At 50.2% G+C, this 12007-nt stretch overlaps 1 protein-coding gene across 1 annotated transcript in view; it reads left to right on the top strand.

Moving 5' to 3' along the window:
• Positions 1-12007, top strand: part of LOC147905515 (uncharacterized) — a 233189-nt gene that overhangs the window by 100711 nt on the left and 120471 nt on the right. Inside the window, exon 6 of the mRNA XM_087385680.1 lies at positions 1170-1502. Within this exon, the coding sequence (XP_087241806.1) occupies positions 1170-1502 (333 nt within the window). The remainder of the gene's footprint in view (positions 1-1169; positions 1503-12007) is intronic.

The raw sequence follows: 12007 nt of genomic DNA, 5'->3' as shown, positions 1-12007 counted from the left end.
ATGGGGCTTAAGGGCAGCCCTATAGGGCATATCTGCCCACACACCTCCGTACCCCACTTGGGAACCTCCATGGCACTGGACAGCCACACTAACCTACTCTCACGAGGGGCGGTCACACCAACAACATAGGCCCTCACTCTCTACGCTACCCTCACTCACTGGGCGGGCACACCCACAAGCAATGCTCTCTTTCGCTAGGTGACATTAGGAGATGTTGACCTCTAATAGTGTGATGATTTCAAACAAGTGCAATGATTGATCCAATCCCAAAAGCAATAGCAGAGGGAGTGGAGGATGGGAATTGGGTTGGGGCAAAAGGCTAGAAGTGGCTGCTAGGCGTGGGTAGAAGATGCCCAATGGGAGGTGAGAAAATACAGAGCATGAGGGGCTGCAAGGTCTAGGAGCAAAAGCCGTATGGCTTATGGGAAGGGCTAAAAGTGGGCAAGGGAGAGATGGCAAGGAGGGGAGAGGAGAAGGGGGCAAGCAAAGGGGGAAGGTCAAGTAAAGGACATTATGTTAAAGGCTCTGTGGCCCAAGTTATTTTTCCATCTCTCAGGACACTCCATGGGCCTAGACAAATAGCTGCTTGTATACTGTCTCTTGGTCTCCACCACCCTTTGCTAATGGGAAATTCTTGCTTCCCCAAAGCTCTTTTGCCCATGTTTCATTGCCCATCAAGATGGGATGCTTGATGAATCCCAAGGCACTTACTTGACCATATCTCCTTGCTGGTATCAAAACCTTGTCCAATGAGTTAATTTTTCTTCCTAGCATTCCTTCCTCCCAAGTTATGTCTAAAGAAATCTTATACACTGGATGTTAAAATACTGTAAAGAAAAGTCCATTCATGCTAAATATCTTGGTGCTTGTCCTATATTATTTAAACAAAGCTGTGCACTATAAATTCTAGAGCTGCTATCATATTTAGAGGTTTGCAGCACTATTGGTGCTTACATTGGCACGTCAACCCCATATGCTTGTCAATCTCGAAAGAAAAGTGGAACCCTTGAAGTAAACCTGTTGTCTACATTTTTGCATAACACTCCTTTATCAAGCACTCTAGAATTGCATATGTAAAACACTTCTTTTAAAAGCTAATTCTGCTTTTAAATTATTTACATGATGGAAGAGAGACATAAATTAACTTATTGACAATTGAAAATGTCTAGGTCCATTTTCTGTGGCTCTCAGTACTATAATTTGGAAAACAGACTTCACAAATGCAGTGGCTGGAACGCCGATAAGACTAAAGTTGCAGCAAAATGATGTTTATGGAAATGCATATACAGATGAAGTAATGTATAATTTTCATATAGCGGCTTTTACAATTTCAGAGGGAAAAAGGATTCCAGTTGTTTCTTGGGCATCAACAAAATATGATCCAAATACTGGGGTGCAGTCAATGAACATTATTTTATCAAAAGCTGGTGATTATTATCTTGAAATCGGAAATCTTGCAGGAAACATTTCAGGTTCACCTTTTCCTGTCATTGTCAAAGCAGGTAATTTTAACAATGTTGATCACTTTTTGGAAATGCTGTGGGAATTACTTTCACCCACTTTCTAACTTTTTTTTTCCATGAAAAGGACTTCTATTAAGTAAGAACAAAAACCCGCGAGAGCAAGCTCAAAGCGGAATACATCATGAAATCATGAGGATAATAAAAAACCCCCTCAGAGTGAGGTGGAAAGAAACCAAGGCTGAGGCTGAAAGTGCCATCTCAACCCTGTAGTAGATTCAGAGAAGAAAGGAGAATCCTTCCATTCCCTGAAGAAAGAAGCCCTCCTAGCTGAGGCTGCACGGGAGTCCCCCTGCATACCCGTCCATACGGCCATCAGAGTGTGTACGATGTCTGTCCAGATACTAGCCAATGTGTGCGAGGGATGAACCTGAGTACCCTTCATAGCCTCTGTGCATCTGGATCTCCAGATATGCCAGGCTGCTATGCTCGCTATAATCTCCCAAGAAGTATCCACAGAGGCATGTACAGCTGTAAAAGGACGGTGTGTAACCACATCCAATGAGCAGAGCTCAACCCGATGATGTCGAACCGAAATGGCCCGGGAGGAGTCAAGTCCCTCATAGAAAACCTGAGGTCCTGTAAGAGAAAGCCAAGCCACCGAGCCCCAAGTCATAAAGAGTGGGGAATGGGCAAAGTGACTGAAGATCCTGGCTATCCCCATCCAAATCAATCTCGCCTGTCTGCAATCCCATAAGCAATGCTGAATAGACTCCGAAGCAGAAAGGCAACGAGGGCAAGTAGGGTCGGCTCCGAATCTGGACCTCCAAAGGTTCACTGCAATCCCTCCATGAATAGAAAGCCAAAAGAAGATAGTGATCTTTCTATTCCTGTGGGATTTCCAGAGCCTCCTCCAGAAGTACCTCTACTGATCCGCAGTAATACCAAAAGTCTCCCAATGAGGAACTCTGGAGGGTCTCCAACCTCTACTACTGAGCTGAAATCTCCTGGCATTACTGACCGTGTAACGAAAGAAGGGGATGGTCTTCTCTCGATGCCCCGCGTCAATCCACTCCCACTCTCCGGGGTCCCACTGTAAATACCTGATGGGAACTCCTCCATAGAGCCAAAGTCTCCAAGACCCGGTGGAGAGTAACTGGGGGTCAGGGTCTAAGAACCACTCTGAATCTGATCCCTGCATCAAAAGGCCTACGACCCTGATAGGCTGAAAAGCAGACTCAAGCAATATATCATCTGTAGATCTGAGCAATCTGCCACCATCCTGGACACTGAAAACCAAAGCATCCTCCTGTGCACCTCGGAAGGCTAAGACCTGAAGTGGAACCCCGCCTCTCGAGAAAGTACCTGCCCAAGTGGAGGTAGTGAGAGGCATATCATCTGTGTCTATCCAAGCCTCTGGAAGGGCTGACTCAATCTGCAAGATCCTCCCTGCACTCCCTCTGAGATGTCCTGTCAACCTTGACTTGGTTTCCTCTGGAAGCCTACGGAAGGCTTTCCAAGATCCCAAAGAAGAAGCAGGTCCCCTCTCCCACCTGGCCCACTGCATGTAGAGTGAGGCACCCAGTGGTCTGCCACGATCATCTAAAATACTGTCGTTCCACATGATGGGCTGCCTATCAATCTCTTCCCAGGAGGAAGGAGGAATCCTCCGAAGAGAGCTTCTGAAACTAGCCCAAGCTTTCAGAATGGCAACCATGAGAGGGGATGAAGGTGATCTGAGGTGTGCTAAGGTGAAAATCCATCTAACACTGCTCATCCAGTCTCCTCCTGAGGAAGGTGTGCACCTCTGTATGCTGCTGATAAGAAAGTCCTTCCACGGTTCCTGTCCTGGCATAAGTCCTCGCACCACTATCTTGCAAAGTAAGGCTCTGCACTGTAAATCTGGATCAATAATATTGAGACCCCCATCCTGTGTAGGGAGGATGAGGGTCTCCCAAGCCACTCTGGCTAAGGCATCTGCTGTGCCATCAAGCCCACTCCAGAGAAAGTTCCTGATCGGTCTTCTGAGCTGAATGATGCAGTCCCTAGAACGGCACCAACATGAACAAATAAACCAGGCCGTGGCCAAGAGGACCTGGTTGACCACCACAACTCTAGAGGCAAGATCCAGCTTGGCTGAGCTCCAAAAGAGAAGCTTCCTTCTGATGCTCTCCAACACGGGAGCAAACTGCTGCGTGGTAGAAATACCCAAGCCGACCTGGCAGCCCAAATACCTGATAGGCACACCCCTCTGAACCCAAGTGAACCCTATGTCAAATCCCCAAACTGGAGTGTCCTCATCACTGATCCAAAAGCCATTGGATTTATGCCAATTTATCTGCGCCCCTGCCGCCAAGCAAAATAAATCCAATGCTGTCCTGAAAGAAGTCAATGTCTGTGGAGAGGCATCCAAATAAATCGCTGTGTCATCAGCCAACTCACTGTCAAGCAGCTCCTCTTCTCTTCTGATAGGAAGTCTCAGCCCAAAGATGTCAGCTTGAGATCTAACATAGATGCTCATAGCTTCGGCCACGAATAAAAAAAGGAAAGGAGCAAGGGGGCATCCCTGACGGACTGATCTCGAAATCTGAAATCTCTCACCCCTTACCCCACCAATAAGTACCTGGCTATGGGCTGATCTATACAAAGAGGAAACACCTCTGATCCAAACATCAGTGAATCCAAAGCGTAGTAGGGTGCCCTCCAAAAAACTCCAATCTACTCTGTCATAAGCTTTTTCAAAATCCAACAGTAGAATGGCAAGATTCTGGCCACTCTGCACGGCCCACTCTGAAGCTTCCCAGAAAGAAAAAATGTTATCAAAAATACTTCTGCCATGCACAAATCCCGTCTGAGTGTCGTGGATAAGATCAGGGAGAAGTGGCTGCAATCGGAGGCTGATAGCCTTGGCCAGAATCTTGTAACAAGTCCCCAGAAGTGTGATAGGCCTCCACTGGGACAATAAATTTCTGCTACCTCCTTTTGGGATAAGGTGGATGAGGCCCTCTGTAAGCGATTCAGGCATCTCGCCAGAGTCCCAAATGGCCTGCATGGCTGAAGTAATATAGTCTCCAATCATATCCCAAAATGCAATGAAAAAAGACGGAGTGAGGCCATCTAAACCTGGGCACTTGCCCTTGTGAAGGGCTGAAAGTGCAGTCCTGAACTCTGTGTTGGTGAAAGGTGCGTCAAGTAGAACATGCATATCCGGATTCACCAACACTGGGATACTCTGCCAAATAGCCTGTCTAGCATCCTCTATATCGTGTGTCTCAGGATCAGCAGTAAGGAGGGTGGCATAGAAATCTGAAGCTATGCGTAAGACGTCATCTGGCTCTGTCTGTAAAACCCCATGTGAGTCAATAAGCTGAGATACACTCTCTCTACTATGTCTAGGGCCAAGAGTAGAGAAGAAGTGTTTATTGACTCTACCACCCATCTGAATCCAGAAGGACTCCCGTGCATGAAAGGCATACTCTGCCCTCTGATCAAGCAATAACTGCAAGTGAGCCCTCGCTGCAGCAAGGCGCTCCTGAATCCAAGCATCTGAAGGCCGTTTCTGCTCTTCCCTCTGCAAAGCTGCTAACTGCTGGCGAACACCAATCTCACGTCTGAGAATATCTCGTCTCCTGGTAGAAGCAACTGAGCAGTAAAAGTCGCTAATACCAGAGAGGGCAGCGGCTAAATGTGAAGGATGTGGCTGCCCTCCCTGGACATGAGCAAACCATACCCGTAGGGCTGCCTCTGTAAGGTCCTCCTCTGTGTAAAAGGCATCTGGGATCCTGATGCTGGCAGATCGGCCTCTCAAGTGAGGCTCTGAGATAGCCAGAACAACAGGGAAATGGTCTGAGGTGGAAACCCCCGCAGCAATGCATACCGATCCCCCTCTGTCTAGTGCCCAGTCATCTACATAAAATCTGTCAATGCGTGCATGAATAGGCATCTGTTGCCTCCTGTTCGACCAAGAGAACAGGAGGGACTGTGGCTGAATAAGAAAGGCATCATCACACCAAGTATCTCTGCCACAGAAATGGAAAAGGAAGGCATCCCAAGCTGCTCTCTCCAAAGAGTGAAGTCCGCCTTCTCTACCCCCTTTTTTGTCTGAAGGTAACTCGACCATGTTAAAGTCACCTCCAATCACCCAAGAATCCACAATGGGGGCCCAGGAGAGCAAGGTCTTCCACATAAGGACACGTTCCCCTCTAATGTTGGAGGCATATAGGTTGAGGAAGCCAACCTTACGCCCTCCAATCAAGAGAATAATCCACTGAGCTCTAGAGGGGATAATGACTCCGTGCCCAACAACTAAGGGGAGAACCGACTGCGAAACTGAAATAGAAGTGCCTCCCCTAGTGCCCAATGCAGGCGACCAAAAAGTATGTCCTGAAAGCAACTTGCCTGACTTGGCACAATCTCTATAATCCAGCTTGTGCTCTTGAATAAATAATATATCTATGGGACCCCCAGTAACACCTGGATGAAGCTGATCCCGGATCAGCTGTCTGCGGCGGCGATGTGGGACGCCACCTAGGCCCTGTATGTTCCAATTGATAATCCTCATCGACGGGAGGATGTAGAGTGGAACACCTTACCCGACCTAGTGGCGGAAACAAACCCCTCAACAGGGGAAGACCTCCTGGATGGAGGGAAGGAACCCAGTGGAGGAAAGTCAATAGGGGAAAGAATCCTGGCACCTGAAGAAGAAGCCCTGTCAATAGGAAATCCAACCACTGGCTCCCCAAAAGTAGCGGGCACAAACTCCTCCTCTGGGAAATCTGAACTCTCTGCCAAGGCTGAAAACGAGTTCCTGTGGAGCAATCCAGACACCGGAGTACGAAGGATCCCTTGTGAGGGAAGAGGATCAACAGTGTAAGCTATCCCCTTCCCCCTGTCCAAGGGAGGGAGTGAGGAAGGCTCTCTACCCGGTGTCTGCCCAGCCGCGGAAATCTCTCGGTCCTCAAGAGGAACATCTGGCAGTGCTGGATCTAAGGAAGAAGCTGCAACTGGGGAGGAGGTCGAAGCTTCAGCGTCTCGGACTGTGCAAGGTGAGACAGGAAGGACAGCTCGAGGTGAAGCAGAGTCTACTAAGGTACCCTCGTGAACTGAAGGAGGGACCTGCACACGTACTGGAACCCACTGTAAAGCGTCGTGTGTGCCTGAGGGAGGTGGGGGTCGAGGAGCAGGACCTGTACCACCCCCCTGATGAGGCCGAGGAATAGGTACTGGACCTGTACCACCACCTGACTGAGCAGGACCGCCACGTGAAGAATGAGGAGCAGGAGCTGGACCTGTACCACCCCTCTGTCGAGGTCGAGGGGCAAGTGCCGGGTCTAATCTCCCCCCCTGTCCCCCCTGTCGATGCCCTGAGGCGGTAGCTGTACCAGAGGTCTTCTTAGGCCTTTTCTTCTTTCTGGGACAATCCCTGGCAAAGTGTCCCGAGGTCCTGCAAATCCTGCACTGGTCCTGCCTGCCTGAAATCTCCACTCTCTGGCGAAAAAAGGAACCATCCGGGCGCTGTATCATGACGTGGTCCATCTCGAGGTTAGGATCCTTGCAAAGGACCCTAACTCTAGGAACCCCATCAGCCTTGGTTGCCTCTGCTGCAGTCAATGGCAACCCAGGGAGGGGTGGGATCTCAGCAACTACGCCAAAATGCTCCCCAATAACAGAAAGAAGTCGATGGTAAACCTGGGGAAGCCCGGGGAACCTGATGAAGAGCGAGAAGAATTTCTTATCTGCCTCAACTGGGTCGAAACCAAGGTGAAAGGCTTCAAAGAAGATCTTCCTGTGTCCCAGGTGTAAAAGCTCGGCCTTGAGCACAGTGCTCGCAGCCTCTGGAGTGTCAAAAACAACCTGGAAGAAACCTCGTCCCAGAAGGCGAACATCTACCAATCGAGGAGCGAGGTCTGGGGGGAGAGCCGCAAGCATCCAGTCTCTGGCTTGGGATCTGGAAGGGTGAGACCCGAAGATGCGTGCTAACAAAGTGGTAGAGCACTCAATCTCTACATCCTTCCTGAGCTGCTGCAACTCGTCTTTAGAGAAAGTGATAGTTTTCGCGGCCGGTGGAGATGGAGTAGGATTGGCTGACGGGGAATCCATCGCCAATCAAGGTGAGGAGGCCGACTCGAACAGAAAAAAAGGCTCCTTCCGTTCTGAAAAAACTGCGAGGGGCAAGGGAGGGGAAAGGAGGCTAGGAGGAAGCAGGGGGGAAGGGGAGGGAAGGAGGAGAGGGGCTAAGGCTGAGAGGGGAGAGGGGCAAGGAGGGAGGGGAAGGGAGAGGAGAAGAAAGGGAGGAGTGAGAGGAAGAGAGGGGGCGGGAGAGCAAGCAGGGAGGGGACGGGACAGCAGGGGAGGGGGCGGGACAGCAAGGGGGAGGGGGCGGAGGCAGGGAGAGGGAGCGGAGCAGCAGGGGGGAAGGGGCGGAGGCAGGGGGAGAGGGGGAGCAGCAGGGGGGAGGGGGCGGAGGCAGGGAGAGGGGGCGGAGCAGCAGGGGGGAGGGGACGGAGCAGTAGGGAGAGGGGACGGGACAGCAGGGGGCAGGGGGGACCAGCAGGGGGGAGGGGCGGAGGCAGGGAGAGGGGGCGGAGCAGCAGGGGGGAGGGGACGGAGACAGGGAGAGGGGGCGGGACAGCAAGGGGGAGGGGGCGGAAGCAGGGAACAGAGGGAGGGAGCGAGGGACAGGCAGGGGGAGGGGGCGGAGCAGCAGGGGGGGAGGGGGGGAAGCAGCAGGGAGGGGCTAGGGACAGGCTGAGGAGGGAGAGAGACGGGCTGAGGGAGGGGGAGCAGCAGGGGAACGGGGAGGAGCAGCAGCTCTTACGCTCTTTATTTTTTCACTTGACCCCTTTTGGGATGTCGTGGCATTTTAGACCACCTCCATGGCTTTTTTGCCACATTGTTGAGGCTAGGGATAGAGTGCTTTCTCTCCCACCTGTTGTATGATTTGTTTTCCCACTTTCTAACTTAACGTTTGATAAGCTATAAATTCTGTACTAGACAGTTTTTTTTTTTTTTTCAAGAAAGAGACTTCTATTAATAAGAGAAAAAACCCGCGAGAGCAAGCTCAAAGCGGAATACATCATGAAATCATGAGGATAAATAAAAAAACCCCCTCAGAGTGAGGTGAAAAACAACCAAGGCTGAGGCTGAAAGTGCCACCTCAACCCTGTAGTAGTCTCAGAGAAGAAAGGAGAATCCTTCCATTCCCTGAAGAAAGAAGCCCTCCTAGCTGAGGCTGCACGGGAGTCTCCCTGCATACCCGTCCATACGGCCATCAAAGTATGTACGGTGTCTGTCCAGATGTCTGTCCAGATACTAGCCAATGTGTGCGAGGAATGAACTTGAGTACCCTCCAAAGCCTTTGTGCATCTGGCTCTCCTAATATGCCAGGATGCTATGCTCGCTAGAATCTCCCAAGAAGTATCCATAGAGGCATGTACAGCTGTAAAAGGAAGGTGTGGTACCACATCCAACGAACAGGACTCAGTTTGATGACGTCGAACCGAAATGGCCCGAGAGGAGTCAAATCTCTCATAGAATACCTGAGGCCCTGTAAGAGAAAGCCAAGCCACTGAGCCCCATGTCATAAAGAATGGGGAGTGGGCAAAGTGACTGAAAATCCTGGCTACCCCCATCCAAATCATCCTCGCCTGTCTGCAATCCCATAAGCAATGCTGAATAGTCTCCGAAGCAGAGAGGCAGCAAGGGCAAGTAGGGTCGGCTCCGAACCTGGACCTCCAAAGGTTCACTGCAATCCCACCATGGATAGAGAGCCAAAAGAAGATACTGATCTTTCTATTCCTGTGGGATTTCCAGAGTCTCCTCCAGAAGCACCTCTGCAGATCCGCAGTGATATCAAATGTCTCCCAATGAGGAACTCTGGAAGGTCTCCAACCTCTACTACTGAGCTGAAATCTCCTGGCATTACTGACCGTGTAACGAAAGAAGGGGATGCTCTTCTCTCGATGCCCTACGTCAATCCACTCCCACTCTCCGGGGTCCCACTGCAAATACCTGATGGGAACTCCCCCATAGAGCCAAAGCCTCCAAGACCCGGTGGAGAGTAGTCGGGGGTCTGGGTCTAGGAACCACTTTGAATCTGATCCCTGCACCAAAAGACCTACAACCCTGATAGGCTGAAAAGCAGACTCAAGCAAGATGTCCCTGTGGACCTGAGCAATCTGCCACCATCTTGGACACTAAAAACCTAAAGCATCCTCCTGTGCATCTCGAAAGGCCAAAACCTGAAGCGGAACACCGCCTCTCGAAAAGTACTTGCCCAAGTGGAGGAAGTGAGTGGCATATCATCTGTGTCTACCCAAACCCCTGGAAGGGCTGCCTCAATCTGCAAGATCCTCCCTACACTCCCTCTAAGATGTCCTGTCAACCTTAATTTGGTCTCCTCTGGAAGCCTGCGGAAAGCTTTCCAAGACCCCATCGATGATGCAGGTCCCCTCTCCCGCCTGGACCACTGCATGTAGAGTGAGGCACCCAGTGGTCTGCCATGATCATCTAAAATACTGTCATTCCACATGATGGGTTGCCTATCAATCTCTTCATGATAGGAAGGAGGAATCCTCCGAAGAGTGCTTCTGAAACTAGCCCAAGCTTTCAGAATGGCAACCATGAGAGGGGACGAAGGTGATCTGAGGTGTGTTGTGGTGAAGATCCATCTAACACTGCTCATCCAGTCTTCTCCTAATGAAGGTGTGCACCTCTGTATGCTGCTAATAAGAAAGTCCTTGCACAGTTCCTACCCTCGCATAAGTCCCCGCACCACCATCTTGCAAAGTAAAGCTTTGCACTGTAAATCTGGATCAATAATATTGATACCCCCTTCCTGTGTAGGGAGGATGAGGGTCTCCCAAGCCACCCTGGCTAAGGCATCTGCTGTGCCATCAAGCCCACTCCAAATAAAATTTCTGATCGGTCTTCTGAGCTGAATGATGCAGTCCCTAGAACGGCACCAGCATGAACAAACAAACCAGGTCGTGGCCAAGAGGACCTGGTTGACCACCACAACTCTAGAGGCAAGATCCAGCTTGGCTGAGCTCCAAAAAAGAAGCTTCCTCCTGATGCTCTCCAAAACGGGAACAAACTACCGCGTGGAAGAAATATCCAAGCCGACCTAGTAGCCCAAATACCTGATAGGCACACCCCTCTGAACCCAAGTGAATCCTATGTCAAGCCCCCAAACTGGAGTGTCCTCATCACTGATCCAAAAGCCATTGGATTTATGCCAATTTATCTGTGCCCTTGCCGCCAAGCAAAATAAATCCAATGCTGTCCTGAAAGAAGTGAGCGTCTGTGGAGTGGCATCCAAGTAAACTGCTGTGTCATCTGCCAACTCACTGTCAAGTAGCTCCTCTTCCCTTCTGATGGGAAGTCTCAGCCCAAAGATGTCAGCTTGAGATCTAACATAGATACTCATAGCTTCGGCCACGAACAAAAAAAGGAAAGGAGCAAGGGGGCATCCCTGACGGACTGATCTCGAACTCTGAAATTTCTCACCCCTTACCCCACCAATAAGTACCTAGCTGTGGGCTGATCTGTACAAAGAGGAAACACCTTTGATTCAAGCATCAGTAAAGCCAAAGCGTAGATGGGTGCCCTCCAAAAAACCCCAATGTACTCTGTCATAAGCTTTCTCAAAATCCAAAAGAAGAATGGCTAGATTCTGGCCACTCTGCATGGCCCACTCTGAAGCTTCCCAAAAAGAGAAAATGTTATAAAAAATGCTTCTGCCATGCACAAATCCCGTCTGAGTGTCATGAATAAGATCAGGGAGAAGGGGCTGCAATCGGAGGCTGATTGCCTTGGCCAGAATCTTGTAACAAGTTCCCAGAAGTGTGATAGGCCTCCATTGGGACACTGAATTTCTGCAACCTCCTTTCGGGATAAGGTGGATGAGACCCTCTGTAAGCGACCCAGGCATCTCGCTAGAGTCCCAAATGGCTTGCAGGGCTGAAGTAATGTAGTCTCCAATCATATCCCAAAATGCAATGAAAAAAGACGGGGTGAGGCCATCCGAACCTGGGCACTTGCCCTTGTGAAGGGCTGAAAGTGCAGTCGTGAACTCTGTGTTGGTGAAAGGTGCATCGAGCAAAACATGCATACCCAGATTCACCAACACAGGGATGCTCTGCCGAATAGCTTGTCTAGCATCCTCTCTATCATGTGTCTCAGGATCAGCAATAAGAAGGGTGGCATAGAAATCTGAGGCTATGCGTAAGACATCATCAGGCTCTCTCTGTAAAACCCCATGTGAGTCAATAAGCTGGGATACACTCTCTCTACTATGTCTAGGGCCAAGAGTAGAGAAAAAGTGTGTATTGACTCTACCACCCATCTGAATCCAGGACTCCCGTGCATGAAAGGCATACTCTGCTCTCTGCTCAAGCAATATCTGCTGATGAGCCCTTGCTGCAGCAAGGCACTCCTGAATCCAAGCATCTGAAGGCCGTTTCTGCTCTTCCCTCTGCAAAGCTGCCAACTGCTGGCGAACACCAATCTCACGTCTGAGAATATCTCGTCTCCTGGTACAAGTAACT

The sequence above is a fragment of the Dipteris shenzhenensis genome, chromosome 1 (assembly GCF_047967505.1).
Source record: "Dipteris shenzhenensis isolate YYH24624 ecotype China chromosome 1, Dip_SZ_1.0, whole genome shotgun sequence".
Classification (NCBI taxonomy): Eukaryota; Viridiplantae; Streptophyta; class Polypodiopsida; order Gleicheniales; family Dipteridaceae; genus Dipteris; species Dipteris shenzhenensis.
Note: the sequence above shows the minus strand (reverse complement) of the source record. Positions and strands in the feature narration are given on the sequence as shown.